At 41.7% G+C, this 23,680-nt stretch overlaps 1 protein-coding gene across 50 annotated transcripts in view; it reads left to right on the top strand.

Moving 5' to 3' along the window:
• The first annotated feature begins 765 nt into the window (after positions 1-765).
• The window catches only part of ABI3BP (ABI family member 3 binding protein), a 127,509-nt gene continuing 104,594 nt past the window's right edge, over positions 766-23,680 (top strand). For 27 of the 50 annotated variants that reach the window (XM_083438206.1, XM_083438238.1, XM_083438222.1 and 24 more), the window contains exon 1: positions 767-946. In XM_083438206.1, the coding sequence (XP_083294332.1) occupies positions 868-946 (79 nt within the window). In that variant the 5' untranslated portion in view covers positions 767-867. Of the gene's footprint in view, positions 947-23,680 lie in introns of all 50 variants that reach the window. The other 23 variants (XM_083438237.1, XM_083438229.1, XM_083438219.1 and 20 more) reach the window with 2 other exon arrangements.

The following is a 23,680-nucleotide window of genomic DNA, read 5'->3' as shown; positions in this document are numbered from 1 at the left end:
GGATAAGGTGGTGTTAAATGATTCAAATGATATCTACGTGATTGGGTTGATGCTCAAAGAGAAGATTGGGAACTCTCTGACTCTCTTACAGGTATCAGACTCTGCCCTCTCCACTTGGCACATTTTGTTCACAACCGCTTGAGTCAAGGAGGTCTCAGATCTTGTCTGTCTAGTGATTATTACTATAGTTGTGACTTTGTACCTGACTTAGGTCTCATTGAAATCCATGAGTCTTTAGCATGCCTATGTTTTGGATTATGTTTATTAACTATATCTTATCTGGCTGCATGCTTCTTTCGGTTCAGAGCTCTAATTTGATGTTACTCCCCCCCCCCCAAGATTTGTTGTTTCTCTTCATTTACCACTTCATATTAATGACTGTATTCATTAAGCATATTGCATTGATTCTTGAACACATCTGCTTTGTATCCACTAATCCCCCCTCTTTCTTGTTAAATCAATTAGGTCAAGCTTTGTTTTCTATGTGCTTCAAAAGTCTGTTTCCACAGACTTCTACTTAGTCTCCTTAAGTACAGTAACATATCTTCCCTGTATAATTATTCCTGCCAATCTAAACGGGAAGCACAAGTGATTGCACGTTAAGATTTTTTAAATCTCTGCGATGGAGTGCTCAGTTGGCAGCAACAGGAATTCTGTTTCAGGCAAGAGATTGATAATATCATTTGTATTTTAATTCTCTTCTCATTTCAAGTGAGATGGTGTGATGTCATACTGTCTCCTCCCACAGTGTAAACTAAACTCCTGTCAAAGTTTTGCTGCCTCTGTGACAGAGAACAGTTTTGCAGCTTGCATTACCTTGCATGACACCCTCAGCATCTTTAACTGTACACGTTTGGGTTTGAAAGCATGATATCAAGGCTGGTCTTTCTACTTTTCTGTGGAAATATTGCAATAAACCTTGGAAATGCTCAGAAATTGCCAAGAGGCAAGTAGATGTGATATTTTTATACTTTATTTGAGGGTGAGGGGGAGTGATTGGTCTTAATGAGACAATCTTGTTTTCAGCATGTGTGAAAGGAGAGTGAGAAAGAAATGTAATGGGGGAAAGGGCAAAAATCATGTATGAAAGAATAGCTTAAAATTCTTTCTCAAAACAAAGCAAATGATTTGTAGTTTCATGATTCCAATGAGGAAATCTGTGTTGCAAACGAATGAAAACTGATTTTGCTGGCTGTTTGCACATTTACTTCTTATTCACACTGGTAATGTGACCACTAGGAAATGTGGGTGGGGTGCACCCCATCTTTGTAAGGATTCTGTTTTTCAAAGTGCTTATGTTTTCTACTGAAATGCATGTTTGGAAGAGGCAAGGGGGGGGGAGTGTTACAAGAACTGTACTTGATTTCCTTCTCTATAGTCTGAAAGAAGATATGTAAAATCTAAGGTATAACCCCAATCCCTATTAATTTAATTTTATCTGTGTTGTTCAGGCAGTTGGCAAGTATTCTCTTGCTACAAAAAACATCCAGCTGTAATGTAAAATTGATACCATATTTCTAAATCAAGATCAAGAAATACTTTGCAACACCTTGGCACCAAAGCAGCATGCTTCACTACAGTTTGTGGACTTGACATTTTTCTGTTGACTTTGCTGAAATGCTTTTTAAGTACACAGTGTGCTTTGCAGATGATTCAAGAAGACGATTTATATGAGAAACATTATTATTATTTTCTTTCTAAATGTTCAGTTGCTTAGAGTAATGCTAAGTCAGAGAACAGCATCCATGAAGATGTCTGTATGACCAAGCTGAGGTCATAACAGCAATTTTCTTCCACCTGCAAAATATTGAATAATCCTTCATCTTGACTTTCCTTCTGAAAGCTTGCAATTTTGGAATTCTATCCCATTTATCGTTGAATGGAAGTTGTGTTCATTATCCTTCCTGATGAAATATATTGAGTCGTTGCATAGACTATATTTTTGCACTGCTCCTAGATAAGTATTCCTTTGGTGTGCGGCTATACCTCAAATTCTGAAGCATCTACACATTAAAAAATACATGAATATAGGTTAGCACTTAGCAGTGTCATTACACTCTGGAGTTAAATAGTATGTATTATCTGCATTTGGAATATGGATCTTTTCCAAGGCGCAAACCTTGCAGATGGTTTTATTTGTCTTTCCTATCCATTTTTGTGGGATGATAGCCATAACTATCCTTGAGTGTAGATTTCTGGCAAAGAAAAATGCTTTACATTTTATGCTTGAGTCACTGGAGGAATATTCCCCCAGTATAATAAAACAAAGCCACAAGTCTACCTCTCAAATTATGTCAACAGCTGAGAAACTTGTGCATTATTCTTTAATTGGTTTCAAATGACTCTCCCTTTTGCAAAAGAGTAAGTGTGAGCAGCCACTCCAACATCTATAGCTGTAATATGAGATTATTTTTTTATTGCTAAACACGCTGCACATTTAAAAAAAAATTTATTTTGCTGTGTTAACTATTCAGAAATATACTGAAGGGTTGTGTCCTTTGTCAAAACATTTCAGTTTGGCTGGAATTGCATTCTAGAAACAAGATTTGTCTCTTTGTTTCACTGTCTTGTCAAATAAAAAAGTCAAGGCACACTGAAGTGCAAACAATGCACACTTTTCTCAGTATTGTTTAATCCAATTCACAAGGCACACATATAAATTCAGCATAAGGACTCCCACTGAAGAGAGTGCTTTCAAGTCACTTCATAATCCCTATGAGATTCTCTTGCCAGATTTATTTCTGGGTAGACTTAACCATTCCAATGTCTGAACTTTCCCACTCTATGGTTCTAGAATCCCACCACGCCAGGATGTGAAATCTACTTCTTCCTGGCCTTATGTCATGAAATTGGATTTCCTTTCCCTGGTACAAGCAGGGAAAGAAAATTTGCTTCCTGCAGCTGTGGGAAAGAGAGCCAGTGAGACATTCGTATGCCAATTGCTTGCAGTGCCATTGGAGAAGCTGTTTGCACAAATATGCTATTCCTGAAGCTTACAACGTGAAGGTTCTACTTTCTGAGGTGCTGCCACTTCCACAGGCACCTGACTGAATATCATGATGAGAAACATCTGTTTTAAAATGTCAGTTTTGGAATTGTCAGCAGGGAAAATACTACTTTCTGTAGGAGTTCTTGGAAAGTTGGTTTGCTACTTAGAGAAATGCAGTGGAAAGAGAATTAATAACTGCACTCGTCACTGCATGAAAAAACAAGTTATGTGACTGCAAAAGCAGGTGTGCAAAGGTTAGCTCATTATGTTTGCACGTGCATGATTTTGACAGACTGTCCTAATGCCACATAACTTGGTCTGTGACTTTTTGCAGTTAGAAGTCACGGTGGTTAATGCTGGTAGAAAAAATTCTTTTCTTCCACCCTCTGCCTTCACTTTAAACATAACAAAATCACTTGTGTCTTCTGACACTTTATTTTAAAACTCTCCTGTGCACTGATGAATAGGATGGTTCTGTTAAACAAATGCTTTGTAATTTACACTGTTATTACTTACTTAATTTCAGTCCTGCCCTTCCTTCTTCCCACAATAGCTCAGGGCAGCAAACACCAAAATGGTTAAACAGCAAAACTACAAGTAAAGAAATCCATATAAAACAAGTAAAAACATTTTTTTAAAAAAAATATTAAACAGTCACATAGCCTCACAGCTTATAATTTTAAGGTTGCCAGGAACACTATTCAGCCCTCAAATGGCTGAATAAACAGGAAAGCTTAAAAATTAATACTCTCAAAGTTAATAGTGAGGGTGACAGAGGCATTTCACCAAGGAGGGCATTCCATAAATTGGAAACAACCACCAAGAAGGCCCTGTCAGGTTCAGTGCCAACTGAGCAGCACCAGTTGAAATTTAAATGTTATTTTTATGCACAGGCAAGGATTTTCAATTGAAGTCACATATAGTTCAGCTGTTTGTTGGTATTTTGAAGGAAGATATGACTTTCCCAGAGGAATTTAGCAACCAGATAACACAGTTACCAGTCCAGAAAAGATCTCTGCCACTGTGCTAGTCAGCAAGCTAAGTGTGTGTATATGTGTGCGAGAAGTAGTGGGAAGGCTGTATGAGAGTCAGTGGTCAGGGGCTAGTTTGGTGTATGTGTTAATGGCCCCACCCACCATTGGCCACACTCTGTCCATTGCCAGCCACACCCTCTCACCACTGCATGTCACTTTTGTGGGCAAAAAGCTTGCCTAGTCCAACTTTACATAGCTATGATCAGAGCATCTTTCACCAAGAGCCTCAGCACTTGCAGGCATCAGCTTAACTAATAAGCCTGGTTACAGCAGACATTGAATTGTGTGAACCACATGGCATTGCAAACTACGAAATGTTGACTATGGTATGCCATTTATTTAGCTTTGGGGCATGCATTAGTGCCAGCTGCTCTCACTTATAGTCATGGCAGCATTCATGCTGAGCTCACCATTGGCAATGCTGGTGCTGTTGCATAAACTTGGTAGCAGATATGGCAAGTGCTCTTTGCACAGTGGAATGCAGGTAGCTAAGTTGGGTGAAAAGAGTTGATTTAGTAGCTTGGTGCCACGCAGGTTTAAACTGGCAGGTAGATTTTTATCAGCTGTTCAGATAATTCAGGAAGAGAGTGTCGCCAATAGGAATGAGGTGTGGTTTTCTCCCCAAGCTATTTTGGGTTATGACAGAAGGGGACATACTGCTGCCATTCTGAAAACCAGGGTGACACAATCACCAGCTCCGGCCATTTTTGCAACATCCTACAGATGTTGAGGAGCAGTACTACTGTTGCTTTTAGATGTAGCCATTCAAGCCTTGATGTCTGCCAGCTTGATGTGCGCATGAAGCAGAAACAGCTTGTAAATATGAAGGTGTGGTGGCAAATAAAAAGATGGAAAAGCTAGTGCTGCTTGCTTTCGTAGGATTAAATGTTGGCTGTATGGACAACAGAAAAGGGTTACTTTTCCTCTTAATTTTAAGGACAGGGTTTCCATTAGGCAAACTGTTACATCACCTTGGGTGGCAGGAACAGGGATAGTCCTTCTTAGAGTGAACTTTGCAGCTTTAAACTAAACATAGAAGATAATTTCTCATGCTTCCAGAGAAATGGCAGTGTTGCAGACACTCCCCAAGGCCACCTTGCCCAAGATGCTTTGCTGTGAGGAAGGACCCTCCTTGGGAAAGCAAGGCAAAGAGGAGTGGAAAGCAGAGAGGCAGTTGGTGTCGCCACCACATTTAGCACCAGCAAACCACTTTAAATAAGTACGGGATGTGGGGAGAGGTGCTGCAGGGGCAGTGGAGCCACCCACCGCAGTTGGCACAATGTCCAGCATCAGCCCTGACGTCCAGACTCTCCCAGCTGCCAAAGCTAGCAATAATATGAAGAACATACCATGAGCCTGCTGGATCAGGCCAGCGACCCATCTAGGCCAGCATCCTTTTGTCACAGGGCCAGACAGATCATAGAATCATAGAATCATAGATGCCTGTGGGAAGCATGCAAGCAGGACATGGGCACAGCAGCACTCTGCCTACCTGCAATTTCCAGCACTGGGAAGAATTCCTCTGGCAGTGGAGGAGGAAGATGGTCATCAGGGCTCATAGCTACTGATAACCTTATGCTCCATGAATTACGTCTTCATGCAGCACATAGTTAAATTGTGGAACACACATCCACAGGAGGCAATGGTGAACACCAACTTGAATGGCTTTAAAAGAGGATCAGAGGAATTCATAGAAGATAAGTCTATCCATGGCTCCTAGCCATGTGTGCTGAGCCCGGGGGTAACCCATGAAACGCGGTCCAGGACCAGTCCAGAATCCAAAGGTTCTCCTGAGAGTCAGTCCGACAGGGCCAAGGCAGGACACAAGGCAGGAAACCAGGCAAGGACAGGTACAGGATCTCAGGCAGGATCTAGCATACAGCGATGTTGCTTCCGCAACCTGGGGCAGGGTCCGACAGCCTTTTATCTTTGTTGGGGCAGCTGCCGGTCCTGATCTGCCAGTGACTCACCTCCCTGTTTCGCCCAAAGGTGAGCACTCCTCCTGTGAGTAGTCAGGTCTCTCCTTCTCTCAGACCTTAGTCTCTGCAGCTCAGGAGACGTTGGTGGGTTACTAGACCCAGGGGCCACCTCAGCGTCCCCTGATCAAACCGGTAGTGGAGCAGCTGTAAGTGATGGCCCAGCTGAAGGCAACAAGGTAATCCCCACATCTGGAGCCAGGGCAGGCTCAAGCCCCTGACTCGGCCCAGCTGGTGTTTGTTGCAGGGGAACCTGTGCAGACTGGGACTCTTCAGGATCAGGCCCCAGACTTGGCTCAGATGCTGCCTGAGGCAAAGGATCCAGTGCAGAGCCCGAGTCCCAGGCCATAACACCATGATGGAACCTATGCTCTGCCTGCATGACCAGAGGCAGCATGCTTCTGAAAATGAGTTGCCCAAAACTGCAGGGAGGTAGAGTGTTCTTGTGCTTGGGTCTAGCTTGCAGGTTTCCCACAGGAACCTGATAGGCCACTGTGAGAACTGGATGCCAGACTACCCATAGTCCTGATTCATCAGTCTCTTCTTAGGTGCTTATTCTGGAGGCAATTTTGCCCCACACCTTCTTGGCATGGAATGAGGCACCATGGGATCTTTTGGGACAGGGGCCACCAAATTAGTGGTAAGGAAGCTAGCATTTATATGGTCTATCTTCTCCCAAATGTGACATCTTCATCAGACACTTCATCCCATTTGTAATTGTGGGTGTAGCTGGTTGCCTCCTGGAGGATGTATGATTTTATAAATAAATGATTGTTGGTCTTTCCACTGTTCGGGGGCAACCATATCTTTTTGGTTTCTCCATGCTGCTTGATTCAGCTGGGATGCAGTGGCATATTTCACTTCCCATTCAGTTTTGTCACTTGTTGGCAGGTAGTGTGGGCAAGTAAGAATAGGCTTTGGTGAGCATTAGGAGGCATCTCAACATACCTCTTATTGCTGGCTGGCTTGAGGGGGAGAAAGGAGGGGAGGCCTCTTCTCACTGAACACTGAACAGTGGAGGTGAGATGGAACAGCATAAACACAAACTCAGGTTGCATTTAAAGCAGACCCACAATGTATCATCCAGCCTTACGGAGCCAGGGGAGTGTTGCCCAAGGCAGAAAATCTGGGCTTCCTCGGAGTTTCTTCCTGCTATTTATTCCTGCTGGGAAGAGTTAGATTTTGAGTCGGCCCATTGCAGATCCTTGATTAAATAAATATGATCCCTTAATTCCAATGGTTGTCTAGTGTCTTCATTCCAGGGGTGTGGTGGCAATGAAACTTTTAGCTGAATTGATACTGGAGCACTCCTTATTTTTCACATTTTGATTTGATGATTCTTTATTTCATTGAGAAGGTTGATCACCTTTTGGGATTATTTTGTTCAGGTAGATCTTCTGAATTGATTATGCTTATTCTGCCTTGGTGCTGAAACAGTGTTGCTCTCTGAACAGTCAAAAAGGGCAGTCTAATTCTGACGCCAAAGTGCACCAGAAGGAAACTTTGTTATTACATGTTCCCCAGTGTATTGAAACATTACTGTGAGCAGTTTGAAATAAAAACAAATGCTCCAGTTTTTCCATAGTGCCTCATATTCTTATTAGCCTTCAGGCTGTTCTTACAAGGGTACCTCCCAGAACTGTATTCAATAAGGCAAGACTAACTCATCCAACCCCAAATACTTCCTGGGTTTGAGGGGACAAGTCAGCAAAGTAGATCAGATGACAGATTTAGCTTTACCTGACTACAATGACAAAAGAGTTCCAGGCTTCTTGAATTAAGTCTCAAACGGTATGCTGATTATATGCGACTCTGTAAAATAAAAACATTTGCTTATTGACAGAAATATAGTGAAACAGAAAACACTTGGCATGATATGGAACTTGGTAAACATTGCAGAGTAAATACTATGCAGCTAAAAAAGAATCTGTGATATAGAAACAAGACCAAACAAGTTGGGTCTTAGAGTCTGTTTTAGATGCTTTATTGTGCAGCAGACTATTGCTCTGTTTCCCATTTCCTGGAGCTTATTTTGTAAAGCTGGTGAACTTTACCAGGTAAAGAAAACATAATGCTTTTGCTTTTATGGACGGCGTAGCAAAAGATGAGTTTACAGATATTCATTCTCTAGTGTATTGTGGATGTTGTGTGTGGTGGAATGAGCCAAGATGCTGTCTGGAAGTGCAGTGGAAGGCAGTCATGTTAGAACTGGAACCCATAGGCAACAAAATGTAGGTCAACTTTTTTCTTACTCTCCCCAAGGACAAGAACCAGCCAGCAGTTTAGAATTAACACCAGATGACTAGCCTATTCCTTTTCTCTTTTGTTTGCCATAACCTTCCATTTTCATTGCTATTCCACATACCCCTTTCTAGCATGGCAAGAAATCTATATTGGTGTTAACAAATGCTGTTAAACTTGTATCATCTTAACCCTTTTCACCATTTTGCAGTGTAAACAAAAATGTATGTGAAGGTGCAGCAGACTCCAACGTATGTGCCTTCAGTCTGAAGAACCTCCCTGTTCAAGAACCCTGTAAAAGCAGGTTCCCAAAGGCAGAGCCCACTATGCGTGTATGGAGATGTCTTGTCAAATGGTACAATCAGTGGGTTGTATCCAATGTTGCCATTCCACTCACACAACAGATTTCCACTTGCACAATGGAACTTCCCCCTCTCATTGCACACAAATGAAAATAATGGATGGTTGGTGAAGGACCCTGTGTGAAAGGCAGGGAAGGGAAGCTCTCAGGTGAGAGCTGGGAGGGTTCACCTCTTTCTGTGGGGGAAAAATCTACTTGAGAGAGAGAGGACTTTGTTTTTTATTGCAATATACTATGAAAAGTCTTAATAAAATCTTACATTTTTTTTACAAAGGAACTTTCCCCAGCCCTATGTTCCCTGTCCTGTGCAGGCCCTCATGGATCCTCAAAACCTGCCCCAGAGGGTTGGGAAGACCCTCTGGAGCAGCTTTGGAGGCAACATGATGAAAAGAAGGGAAAGTTCTGCAGCACAAGTTGAATAACATTTGAACAGCACTGGACAAAATCCTATGAATATACATAAGGGAGATACAGTTATGAGGTTGCCTTCATTACAGGCATCTTCATTGTTCTTGTTGTTTAGTCGTGTCCGACTCTTCGTAACCTCATGGACCAGAGCATCTTCATTGTACCCATGGATAAATGATGAGAAATCACCTTGTGGTGAATATAAACCTAACTGATGCAATGGTTAACTTTGATTTTAGCAGAAGGAGCAATGTGAACAGAGTGAAATAATCAAGATAAACAGGAGAAAGGTCAGAATGGATTACCTATGACTTTCTCAGTGAAATTACCAAGTCTAATGCTATCCAACAGTATTTCAGTTTACTAACTCGGATATTGATGGTGCACTAGAAAATACTCTCAGGCTGAGGTGTGTTTTGTTTTTCCCTTTTGAAAGTTCAGCCTTTGCCCCAGTCGCTAACCCTAGAAGATGCACTTCTGTGCCAATGCCTGGCAGCCCTGTGCCACCCACTGTTCTCCATTACAAATCACTTGTTATTTGGCTCTTTCAAAGAGTATAGTTAGCTGTAATCATTTCTACATTTGATCATCTGTGTTGCATTAGGTAACACTTGCCCTTAACCTCAACATGTGCTTTCATTTATTTTTGTCAAACAATGTAATTTCTTACAGTGTATTCTGTGGCAGCTGATAACTTTGACTTTTTACATTTATTTTTTTTTGCTAAAGGTTTTCTGGCTTCCACGTAATATTTATAATAATTGGTGGCTGTAAGCCATACATGATCCTATAAAATTGCAGCACAACTATATTCTAAACACCAGCCCCGGCAGTACAAAGTCATACAGAATTCCATGGATTTGCCATTTACTGATTTGAGGGGGGACTTTTAAAGCAATGTCAGCTTCCTGAAAATGGGCATTAGTTAGGAATAGGAAGCTGATACAATCAAATGTAATATAATAAATAAATGAAGCAACACAAATGCAATTAAAAATCATACAGCATCTAGCACAGCACAATGCAACCACACAGCAGGCAGAAAAATAATATTAAGTAGTCCTCCAAGACCATCAGCAGTTTTCAAGGGGTTCTTGCGTGGGGGCAATTTTGGGAGCCACTGTCCTCAGTCAACCTGAAAATGCTGGGAACTGCTGACATGCAAAGCTGAGCTGCAGCCCTTTCTGTTAAAATTACCTTGATTATTAGTTCCTTGGCAATTGAAAGCACAATCCTATATAAGCTTACATAGAAGTAAGTCCCTACTGTATTAAGTGTGGCTTCCTTGCAGCTAAGCATGCCTAGGATTTTACCCTTAGACACAACATTAATCTATATCTTTGAAATGAAATCATTGCTTATTTCTGAACTGTCTACTTTCCCTTTCCATTTGCAATTTTTATATATGCCTAGTTTTGCAATTATTTGTTGAAGGTGAACTGCAAGTGCTCTTCAATGTGACACTATACTGTCATTAATACTACAGTTGAGTTAGTGCTAAAGTCCATGTTACGTTCATTTATTGGAACACAAGGGCTGTTATTCTGAGCCTGAGGTAATCTAGCTGAGGATTTTCTTTCTGGCTAAGGATAGCACTAGATGTTTCAGAGTAGTCACATGATGAAGGAATGATTTATCCCCTCTTGTATGTGCTCCATGAAGTATTTATTTAAACTTGTCCTGTGACTGAATGCTGAACTTGAGAAAATGGCCAAGAGCACAAGTAAGAACCTTTCCCAGCAAGGTTTCAGTAAGAAAGTGCTTAAACTTCTCTTGCTAAAGGTATTCCAGACACTGCCAAGCTGAATTTGAAGAAGCTTGCTAGATCAGCATAGGAAGAAGCTTGCTAGATCAGACCAAATGTCCATCTACTCAAGCATCCTGCTCTCCACATGGGGCAGCCAGATGCCTCCAAGAAGCCAACAAGCAGGTCATAAGCTACCAACTCTGCAGTTACTTCCACCAACTTGTGGGCATAACTCATTATGACCGATTGTCATTCAGGAACCTATTAACCAAATATTTGTGTAACCCTCTTCTAAAGCTATCCAAGTTGTTAGCTGTCACCGTATTTTGTGGCAGCAAAATCCATAAATTATGAGTTTCTTTGTCTAGTCTGAATCTGCTAGCAATAAATTTCATTGAATGACAGGGAATTCCTAGTGTTACACTCCACCAGCTTTTGTGCCCTTTTTGCTGTGTGTCTCCAATTAAAATCGCCCACACAAAATTACAGCAAAGCAAATGCAGCGCCATAAACACATGTCCATAATTGCTCCTACCAGAGATCTCTATAAACTTGCATGCCACATAATTGTGACATGCAGTGACTTTACTTTGGGCAGGGAAAGGATAGTTTAGGAGAAAGGCAGCTTGGATTTGATATCCTACTTTATCACTACCTGAAGGAGTCTCAAAGTGGCTAACATTCTCCTTTCCCTCCCTCCCCCACAACAAACCCTCTGTGAGGTGAGTGGGGCTGAGAGACTTCAGAGAAGTGTGACTGGCCCAAGGTCACCCAGCAGCTGCATGTGGAGGAGCGGGGATGCAAACCTGGTTCACCAGATTACAAGTCTACCGCTCTTAACCACTACACCACACTGGCTCTCGCATCCTTTGCAGGGATCCCTTGAGTCCTTCCCTTATCAAGCAGAATTAGGCCCTTTAGTGTAATGCTCTTATAGCTTTAGAGTGGCAAGTGAGACAAAGGCAGGCAGCTCTGCACCACTTGCTCTGCTTTATTTAAGACGATTTCCACCCTCCTCTTTCCTACAGTCACAGGACTCAGGGCAGCTTACAGCAACTTACAGATCAATAAAAGCATCTTCAAAATAATCAGGATCAGTTTTCTATTTTTATAAAACCCCATTCTACTTGCCCTACAAGTCCAGATGCTTGCAAGTCCACGCAGCCCTTGTCTGCAGCAGTCTTTCAGGCAGCAGATCATTGTAAGGGTCTAGGCAGGGGCGGGCCTGAGGCAAAATAAGACAGTTGCCTCTGGTAGCAGAAGCTGGGAATGGAGAATTGGTGCTATCAGGCCTTTGCACACTTCCCTCACTATCTGGGCAGGCGCTGGATGCTCCTGCCACCTACACACCCATCCTGTGAAACTCCTGTTCAGTATGTGAAACTCCAGTGCACCTGACCAATCCCCATTCCTAGTTCTGAGGAAGGACCCTGTTATGTACTGAGTTGAATAGCATCCAAAAGGCAGCAGTCTGATTGGTCCTAGAACAATAGGATTCAGAATGCAGCAGTCTGATTGGTTCTAGAACAATGCAACAGTATGATTGGTCCGCAGAAACCACCAAATCCAGCTCCAGGTGGAAGTGAATCCGCACCCTGATTGGCCTACAGGAGAATCCCAGAATTAGCCAATCACGTGCAGCCCATTGTGTAAATAATGTATATAAAGCAGATATTTTGGGGGAACTTTCATTCCTCACTACTATGAGCTGAATAAAGAGCATGAAATCCACACTCGATTCCGAGTATATTTCAGACCCCATTCATTGGAGTGAGGGATGGGTTCTGCTCCTCCTGCAGCTGCTCCCACACTCCTCCACCTCCTGTAATAGTTGTTTTGCTTTTGCTACCATGGCAACCCTGCCAACATAAGCTCTCTTCTCTCCTCCTGAGAAGGGGGTCCAGATTGCCCAGGAAGAGACGTGTCTGTGCTGCTTTGCTGCAGCAACTTGAAACACCTTTTTACAAAAAAATCTAGGTACAGCAACAAAGCAACAGCAACTCACATAATCTTGTTGGCTGCCTCACCAACAGAGAACACTGCTGGCGTGGCCACCATGTTAGCAGCAGCAAAATGGTTCATTGTAAAGTAGGATCAGGGTGGTGAGGGACAAGGGCAGCAGCAAGAAGTGGTTAGAGACCATGAAGGACAAGCTTTTCCATCTACTCTGCCTCCATCTCTCTGCCTTGGATTCTTCATTGCTGCAGGGAAGAAGCTGTGTTGCGATGATCAAAGGCATCACCTCTGCAACGCTGCCTTTCAGAGAGCGATTCCTTCAGCTCTCCCTTGATGGGCTTAGCACAATCTTGCCAATTTAGCTGCAGTAGTGTCAGCCTTCTTTTGCTCCAGTAGAGTTTAAGCGATGTCTTGGCATGCGGCTGTAATTCAGTTTTGGTAACGCTACCATTACTATAGCAACAAGATAAGAAGTTAGCACTGAAGTTGTTCCTTCCTAGCACATAGAGCCTGGCTTCGGATATGGAAAAATGTAACTATTTGTTGCTGTGTTAGCTTAGGGAAATCTCTCTTATTATGTATATTCAGTACATTCCGTCATCCACATTTTTGTTATTACACAAGACTGCTCCTTTTTTCGGATAAAAGGAAATTGTGGTTAGTACCAAAACACACACACAAAACCGAGAATTCCTAGAAATGTGCCTTCTCTTTTTGAAGTCATTTACACATGTCCTGGAAAAGTTTTCTTTATTCAATGCCTCATTTGAAGCCTGAAATTAGCAATTTATAAGCACATCTTTGTAAAATACTAGCTAGTAAATATTCAGGGAAAACACTGGCAAGGATGAGCAAACCAAAATAAATCCAGGCAAGACAGGTGAGTGCATCGATTTGGGAGAAACTGCCTCCTCAAAACAGGGTCACACTTTCCATCAAAGAGCAGGTTGGAGGTGGGATGTGCGCCTAGATTTGGATTGCTTCTGTGTGTCCTGATGACAACTGTGTCAGAAGTACATTTTATCAACTCTGCCTTATAGGCCACTTGCTAGGGTTGCCATATTTTGAAGAGCTAATAAGAGAACACATGCTGACTTCTACTTTTAACTATGATCGCTATGACGACTCTGATTTTAAATACCCCTACTTTAATAATAATAATAATAATAATAATAATAATAATATAGTAAAAATCCCAAAAAAAATTAATTGTAAGTTATATTTCTTTTTATTGATCCCGTATAATTTCAACATTTTGTAAACTGTTTTTGAGAGGTTGTGTACTTGAAAAATGATGCGTCAATGCTTAAAAGTAAATTGTGACATAAACTACAGTCATACCTCGTGTTGCGTTAGGTTCATGTTGCGTCTTTTCGGCTTGCAAACGCAGCAAACCTGGAAGTGTATACTTCCGGGTTTTGCCGCACACACATACACAGAAGCGTTCTGCGTGCTTCACACATGCGCAGAAGCGCTCTATCGCACTCCACGCTTGCGCAGAAGCGCCGCTCTAGTTGCAGACTTTTCGGGGTGCGAACAGCACCCCGGAACTGATCGTGCCCGCAGCTAGAGGTACCACTGTATTGTTGTGTACAGCCCCCTTTATCTGATGCATGAGGTGTTATCCCCAACTGACAGATTATACTCACATATGTGAGTACAGTCAAAAGAAGGATGGTGGGGAAACATGGTTGGAAAATGAGTCCACCAGACTCTCTGTTGTTTTTGCTGACTCATACTAGCACAACTACCCCTTTGGAATTCATTGTATTCAGTAAAAGTAGCGCTCTACATATTGTGTGAAGTTCTGCTGAGATTTATTTTATCTTCACCACTGGCGCAATTTATTTAAAACAGTAAGTTCCTTAAAGCAAACATAAGAGGCAAATAGCAAATTTTGTAAATGGTGAATTGATAGTGAAGGACTGTTGGCTCTGCCAAAGACAGAGTCCATGATTGTTCAGCAACTGCTGTCTGGATCCAATTCCAATATTTTATCACACTTGCTCCAGCGCTAGAACTGAGCAGTTGCTCCCTTGGCCTTATGTTTCTTGTTTATACAGTTTATTTACAACTATTCATATCCTGGTGTTTCTCCCTAAGGAGTTTAGAACATTGAAACACTGTAAGATATATGTAAACAATAGACTTTTGACTTCTACTCAGGCCCGGAGCTGAGGAATGGGCTGTAACTCAGTGCAAGATCTATACGCTAAAAGTCCCAAATTCAGTACTTGACATTTCCAGGTAAGGCTAGGGAAAACCTGCCTAAAACTCTGGAGAGCTGCTCGTCTTTCCTTCCTTCTTTTCATTCTCTCTATTGAGGGAATGGAGGAGAAATTTGCTCGGTCCACATCTGACTTAATTCATTATTCACCAGTCCCTGATTTCTGTGCAGATTGTTCAGTGTTTCTGTCAGTCAGATTAGGCACGTTACTGAATTTTGCAAGGCATTTTTGGTTAAAAATATATGTGCACAAAATGTGTAATTTAGAGCAGTGGTTCCCAACCTTTCCCGCCCTTCATTGACCACTTGAAAATTGCTCAGGCCCTTGGCAGACTACTTAATGATTTTTCTGCCTGTTGTAGCAATTGTAATGCTCTGCGGTAGATGCTGTATGATTTTTAGTTGCAGTTCTTTTACTGCTTGTGTACTGCATTCCATAGTGTTACAATTTGAATTCCAATTTTTAATACAATAGAATACAAGAAATAAAGGAAGCAATAAAAGTGTGGTTAAAAATCAATAAGTAATTTAGTGCAATAGCCATTTCACTACTTCAACCACAAATCCACAAACATGCAATGGTAATCGTAAGGTAAAGGACCCCTGGATGGTTAAGTCCAGTCGAATTCACTTTCAGGCCGAGGGAGCCAGCATTTGTCCACAGATGGCTTTCCGGGTCATGTGACCAGCATGACTAAACCACTTCTGGTGCAATGGAACACAGTGATGGAAGCCAGAGCACATGGAAACGCCATTTACCTTCCCGCCACAGTGGTACCTATTTATGTACTTGCGCTGGCGTGCTTTCGAACTGCTAGGTTGGTAGGAGCTGGGACAGAGCAATGGGAGCTCACCCCACCGTGCGTATTTGAACCACCAACCTTCCGATCAGAAACCCCAAGAGGCTCAGTGGTTTAGACCACAGCGCCACCGGCTTGTGCAATGCAGAGGATCACATGAGTGAAGCTCATGAATCACCTGTGGTCCAAACAACAGGAACCTCTACTTACAGAAAGGCATACAAAAGCACATATTTCAATGCATATACAATGTGTATAATTTAAAGACATATTTGCAAAAACAGGCCTATGATTCAGTGCCTATGATGCTGTTATGAGACGGAAATAGGCTGATCCATCCATTGTTTTCCCTGCTGTCACAATGTAGATGGTAAACTTGTCAGGGCAGAGATATTTCTTTATCTTCTTTTTCTTTAAAGCTCTGTGTGCATGTTGAATAGTGCTACATAAGTAATAATAATAACCCTTTATCTTGCCATCTGGTCTTTTCTATGGCTAATGGCTGAAAACCTGTCTTTCTCCCCCTGCCCCATTTAACGCCACTTAAAGCGAGATTTGTTCATACTTGATTATTTCCTGCTGCTAGATCCAACCTGCATATTGTATGTGAATTGGAAAAATATTTTTCTCTCTAAGTGTGAAAGAAAACATTGTCACTGAAACAATTAACATTGTTTCTCCAGAACACTGTGTTAATTCCTTTCTTCAGTTATAGAGTAATAGTACTTCAGGTTTACTTAATTCTTGCCTACAATAGTTTCTTGGTATTGCAGGGTTTTGATGTGTGTAAATTTCACAGGAATAGATTAGAATACGTAGAACAAAATGGTCAACTCTCATTGTCTTACCTGCAATTTATCTAAGAGGCCAGGTCATCAGTATTCTGGGACTCATTTTCTCTTATGCAAGATGGAATAAATTCTTCCAGCTGTTAGAATCATAAGTATTTCAAGCCAACACTTATAGAACACAAATGGATGCAGCACATGTAATTCATGTGTGAGTAGATTCAGTTTAATGGAGAGACAGATTAAGTTTAATTTATTTTGTAGTTACCCTTGGAACTACAGGGTAAAAATAAAATAAAATTTATATTCATAGGACTGTAGATGTACAAACATTCCACTAGTGTACTTACTACAACCTGAGAGATCTAAGTAAAAAACAGATTGCTACTTTCATTTCAATATTATTTCATTTGTGGGTTATTATGATAGAACTGATAAATCAACCAAGCAGAAGTAACTTTTATTTTGCCAATTTTGAGATTTCACCAAGAACAAATTCAAAATGAAGATCTTTCACATAGAGCTAAGAAGTGTAATTGCTTTATCAGAAAAGAACTGATTTAAAAGTAGGACACAATGTCTCAATGGAGGATATGACACATCACCCATATTAGTGTCATCATGCTTGGGGTTTTTGTGTGTGTGTGTTGAAATGTAGCAAAAAGAAGTAATAGAACTCAAATTGCTACTGGGATTTGACCTTATTCCAGTAAACGTGCAACCTGTGCTTGTAGTCAGAACAGCAGAAAATTCCTAGACATTTCTGGAAGGCAATAAATTTTAATAGCTACAATCTCTTTGCTTTCCTCTCATTTTCCAGCTACTGTACAAGTTTCCAAACCATGAATCTTGATAAAGCGGGGGTGGGGGGGTGAATGACGGGCAGATATGGATAAGCATTGCTTGTCTCTTGCCAGGTATCAAACGAATTCTTGAACAAGAATGAGCCCCAATGAAGGACGAATGAGAATGAAATGTCAAAACCCCCAGAAAAGATAAATTACCAAGAAATATCTCCTTTGTGGTCAGAAATAAGTAGTCATAATGCTTTCCAAAGAAGCATCCCAGAGGCAAGCATTGTCAGCCAGGCATCTTTTCTTTAAAACCTTCATGTCAGCTTATTGCCAGATGAACCTGGGGAACAACGATGAGTAGTTAGTGGGAGAAGAGGTAGCAGACGGGGAGCAGGAGGTGTCGGAAGCCAAAGAAGTAATGGGGTTTAGTGAGCAGGAAGAGGCTGTGGCAGAGGCAGAGATCAGGCAGGCTGCTGAAGAAGCCTGGGGGGCCTCTCCCTACTGCTGCGATCAGCTTCTCTCCCTCCTGGACTCCCAGAACATGTAGAGAAATGAAGAGGGTGGAGTAATGAGAGGCAAGACAATGAAGCCTTAGGCTGCTGAGGAAGGAACCAGGGCAGGAGCCTTAGAAAGCAATGGGAAGGTGGGGACCTTCAGTCCTCACAACTGCCTCATTGAGGGCAAGACCTACTAGGAAGAGTTGCTGTGATCACCTGCACTGTTTTTCGGTTCTTTGAATAAAGAGTAAACTTCACCAAGACCAGTGGGGTTTTTTATTGCTGACCTTTTCCTGGCTCTGGCTCCTGACAATTACTCATGTAGACTTGCCCCTGGATTAATCAGACATTTAAGAATGGCACCAGGTGAACCTAGTTCTCTCAGATGAGCTGGTTTGATCGGTTTAGAAATGTCATTTTTAAAGAGAGAATTCCAGGGTGGAATCAGAATCTGAAACTGGTATCAAATCTGTGGATATAATCCTGGAGATTTAGGACAGGCAAATGGAAGTACGTAGTAGAAAGAGTTAATTTATGGGATTTGCTTCCAGAAGGATATGGTGATGTCCACCAACATAGATAGCCTAATCCTCCACAAATTTCTCCTTTAAAAGCTATCAATGATCACTGGTCAAGATGGCTACATATAACCTGCAAGATCAGATGGACCATGCTCTGGATACCAGTTCCTGGAAAGAACAGCATTAGAAGGCTATTGCCCTCTCATTCTGCTTGCAGGCTTTCTAGAGATACCTGGTTAATCACTGTAGGTCTGATCCAGGAGGTCTTCTATGACTTAAGGCATGGTAAAGATCAGTTTAGTTTCTTGGGCAGCAACTCTTAATTATGTCCAAATATAGATATGCATAGCACAAATACTCAACCCATACTACAAGATGATTCAGCTAAAACAACAACACAAAGTTGGAACTGGACCTAAAGTTGTTTACCTAAGAGCTCTCATGCAAAGCTTTAGGTGGAGCTGCTTCAAACCACATATGCTGTTACTTAATTGTTCGTTGTTATTATTATGAAATTCAGAGTTGTGGAGGTGTAATTTATTGTGACAGCGCTTGGGGATAGAGATCCTATAGAACTTAAAGGAAAGAAATTGGAAGAAAGGCTCCATTATGTTCTGGAAAACACTTTTTGAAAGTGTGTGTACTTTCTAATATCATATGACCAAAGTCTGCTTTCTAACTTAGTGAGCAGTATATACAGGATCTCTCCTTTGAAATCATCCAATTTACTTTGAAACTATACCAAAGAGAGAGAACATTGCCTTTCAAATGTACTATGCCATGGATTCTAAAAACTGAGCTAAATTTAAACTAATGGAAATGAGATCGGTGAATAAGAGTTTAATCTTGAATTCAAGCAAAGAGATTTCCATGCAAGGTTTTTCCACCTTCATGAAACTTATGCTAAGTGTTTCTGTTTAAAACCACCCAAGGCCCAATCCTCTCTTGTGCTCCTCTGTATTAATCCCTTGTGTCAAGGACAAAGATTTTCTGGCACGTTGTGTTAACTAATACCACATGTTCCAACTCCTTAGAGAGAATGTATCTGTAGCACTTGTTTTTAATGTTGGGAACTTTACATGCTGTTCGTTTTGTTTAACAAAAAAGAACAACATTACATGCAGAGGGTAAAACTGTGCTGTTAAACTTCTGTATCCTGTATGTGAAATGGATGCCATGTGCCAAAATAATGTGCCAAGACTGGTGTTAGTGGATGAGGCCACTAGGCAGGAGCAAGCTGCTGCTGTTCATGGTAGAATTTAAACGAGGACCCCCAAAATAAATGCTTTGCTTAATTTGAATTATTTTTACATCTGATCACTGTTTGTAAAAGAGCAAAACTGCTGTGAATATGGCGTCATGAATTGTCCTACCAGAGACTCTAACTGGCAGGTTCCTTTGTCCACTTTTTAAAACCCTGGCTGCTCTTTAATGCACGCAAAACTGGCAAAATCTTGTACCTGAGATCATGGTATACTCAAACTCATAAGCAGAGCTGGACTTCAGGCAGCTTTCTTAGGTGGCAGAGGGTAGGAAGGGAGGCAGGTAGTTGTGGGGAGGTGCTGGAGGTCAAAGTTGTATGTGTCAAGAGGTCCATGCTGCACTCACTAGCCTGGTGCCATGGAGGCAGCTAGTTCCAACGTGAGGTTCAACTGCTGGCTTTGGTTGCCCTGATGAATGACTGTTACAGGGAACAGGACAAGTTGGGGAAGTGGCAATCCCAAACATCTGGAGGACCCCAGGTTGAAGAAGGCTGTTTTAACAAAAGGTGGGAAATGTGTGGATCATGTCTATCTATAATTGTGTCTCTAGGTAGCACTGAACTTACTGTATTTGGATGGAGTTGGGCGTTTCCTGCTCTTGCTCTGCCTTTTTTGTTTAAGACAGCCAAACACGCTCTTGTCTAGCTTCCTACTGGTGGGCCCTAAGCCTTCCACAACAGAAGACTCGGACTACATGCAGCAGCCAATGAACTAAATCAGCTATCATTGCTATAGAGGCATTTCTCCCCACACCTCCATTGCTCATACTGAAGTCAAGCAGAAAGAGAGTGGTACTTTGGGCCCAAAAACTAATGCATGCTTCCCGTTATTTAGAGCATATTGTGAAAAAGCCATTGCAAAGACATCACCCTATATTATTACAAATATACTAGCCCATAATACTACTGTAATTAAAAAGCTGGAAATGGCAAATGGCAGAATCAGTTTCCTCTTTAACTGTGGCAACAAAAGGAGTCCTCCAGCAACAAGGAGGCACAGGTATTGTGGCTTCTGTTTGCTGGCCTTGTTCCACAGCTGTTGTCTCTGCTTGTGGCTCCGTGGGTATGCACTTATCATTGTAAACAAAGCTCATAGGATAATATCTGATAAGAGAAGGAATGGTGTGTGAGGTAGAAAAGAATGCCACACACGCATTCCCAGTATGCACTTTGGTGATGTGTATCTGCAAAAATGCAGATATGTTTTGAAAGATTTTAAGAGAAGAAAGCTCTTGCATCAGTTTATAACATTAGGTTTGCAGCTTGGTTGCTAGATTCCAAGTTGGAACAGGATCAGTTTTCCATCACCTAGGTAAACAATCCTTAAATAAATTCTAACAGTGCTAGTAATATAAAGTTACCCGCCATGTAGAAAACATGGAAATAGTTAGCCTGAAGACTTGCTTTCTGCTATAGACTGTGCCTTCCTTTATCCATTTAATTGTGTTCTTGCAGTCCAGATAATAATGAACCAATTTCAGGGTATAGTTGAATGAAGCCACCAGCCTGTCTTTTCCCAGCATTTGATTGGTTGCAAGAATGGAGTTCTTCAGTTGGGTCCTGGGTTCTCATCCTAATATTCAGAAAACTGTCGGCGCTAGCTTAATTACTGTAACTATCCTATACTGAGGTTTCAAGTAAGTAAGTGAAATTTACTGTAGTGCATTAAATTGAATCCAGATTTATAAAATGCCTTATGTTTTCAGTTACATATAAAACGAGAAAAAATGGCACAATTCAGGCTGTTAGTATCCATAATTAGATAACTATTTGTCATCCATGTTTCAGTGATGAGGTATGTTCTAATTATAGCAAATAAGTCTTCAGCAGTTGTTAATATCTATTTAAATACAAGGCCAAAAATGTCAAATGGGGAATTGTATGCAGACTATTAATATTTTATTTACTAATGGATTTTGAGCCTGCCTTTCAAGGCATAATGGTCCTAAGGTGGCTCACAAAATTAAAGCAGCATAAAACAATGAAATGCTCAATAACTCCATCAAAATCTAAACTCTAAAAACAACAGCAATTTAAAAACCCAACATGCCACATGTCTTTCTTTCAAAAAGAAGACAGAAATAAAAGCCTCTTTCAGAGTTTACTTAAAAGCCAATGCAGAATGGGCCATGCATTCCTTTCTAGGATAAAAAATCCTTACATGTGGGAGCACCATCAAAAAGGCTCTGGAAGCCACCCACATAATGGACCTTACTGTTGTGCTGAAGAACAAAGCCCAGGAGGCTGGATTTGAGACCTAGGCTAACTCATACGTACAGTACATGGGAATCCTTTGGATAACCTGCTGTCGAACTGCCAAGGGCTTAAGACCAATACTTAAAAATGGGAATGGAAATAAATAGGCAGTTATTGCAGGTGGTAGGGTGGCCAATTTAACATTTCCAAAAAAGAGGAAAACATCACCAGAAAAAGGACATTTGCATAAAATGCACATATTCTAATACATATGCACAGATGCAAATCTAGAAATAATTATGATGGAAGAAACAATACCAGGGAAGGCTGTGACCAGGTGACCTGTATGCCTGCTCAATCTGCTCTCCATGTGCTATCTGCAGATAAGCAACAACATATCTACTTCTTAGGATTCTTTATCTTTAAAACAGACTTGGACCAAGCCACCCTTCAAATAGCATAAACATAGCAAGTGCAATCTGTACCACTTGACATTTCTAAACCATCTTTAAAGACAACCTGTGTAGAACACATTACAATATTTCAGTCTGGATGTGATAGGAGCATGTGTAACTGAGGCCAGGGCTACAACTGGTGACACCATCCCCCCACTGCATGGCTATAATATCTGAAGAGCTCTACTAATTCTGTACTGTGTTATCAGGATTATGATTCAGTTTGTTTGCCTTCATCCATCCCAAAACTGTCTCCAAACACCTGTTAGGAATTTCCACTGCCTCTCTGGGATGAGCTGATGGGAAAGAGAGAATGAGCTATACATTCAAGAAGGATCTCAAGTTGACTTTGAGCTGGCTCATGAAAATGTTAAAAAGCATAGAGGCTATAAGGTGGACCTGCAGCACTTCTTTCTAGGTTTATCCCTCCAGAAAGAACCAGTCACCATAACACCTCCTAGTGTCATCTTGGAGAGAGACTGCAGAAGTAAATCATGGTTAATGGTTTCAAAAGCCACTGAGAGGTCATTAGAACCCAACAAGGTTGCACTTCCCCCAACGTGGATGGTCCACCAGAGTAGTTTCTGTCTCAAAACCAGAGCAAAATCTAGGTTCATCTTCTCTCTGATTCTGAATCAGATGTTCTGCCACCTCCCCTGAAAAACAGGTGGTTGAAGAAGTCCATTTTTGAACCTCACAAGACTGAGTCTGATATCTCAGTGTTCAGTAGAGATATCTAGACCCTTTCTCTCCTATTTGGTAGTTTTTGGTTTTAACTTGAAATGTAGGATTGTGTCCTGGATACACTTGTGAGATTTCATTGTAGCCAGTGGTGTAGTGTGGGGGGTGCAGGGGGGGGCCGGCCGCACCGGGCGCAACATCTGGGGGGGGGCGCTCGCACTCGCAGCTCTCTGCCCCTACCTGGCTCACTCACTCACTCTCACTGCAGTGCTGGCTGTGCGAATCCGATCCGAGCCGCCGGGTCGCCGCCCACTGTGGAGGGGAGGGTACCAGGCGTGTGGTGCGGTGCGGAGAGAGAGCGAGGGACTATCTGGGGGAGGGACAGTGCAGCGGGGGGGGGCGCAAATTACTTGCCTTGCCCCGGGTGCTGACAACCCACGCTACGCCACTGATTGTAGCAGCTCTGTTTTTAAAGCAGATTACAAACTAAGAGAAAGCCAAACTGTGGAGTTAAACCGCCTCACTTTGTTCAGTCTGTTAAGCATCATTTACTGATTTGGTGTGTGGTGTTAATTTCTTTCATAGTTGGCTGTACAATAGGGATCTTCGGAGAAAAGGCAGAAGAGGAAAAATGCAAAAAGCCCCCAAATCTTAACTACAACATGAACTTTAACATGCTAATTTCAGCTATGATCATGGGAATTGTACAGATGGACTGAAAGTGATATGCAAAGTGCAGATGTCCCTT

The sequence above is a fragment of the Podarcis tiliguerta genome, assembly GCF_965153285.1.
Source record: "Podarcis tiliguerta genome assembly, chromosome: 4".
Taxonomy (NCBI): domain Eukaryota; kingdom Metazoa; phylum Chordata; class Lepidosauria; order Squamata; family Lacertidae; genus Podarcis; species Podarcis tiliguerta.
Note: the sequence above shows the minus strand (reverse complement) of the source record. Positions and strands in the feature narration are given on the sequence as shown.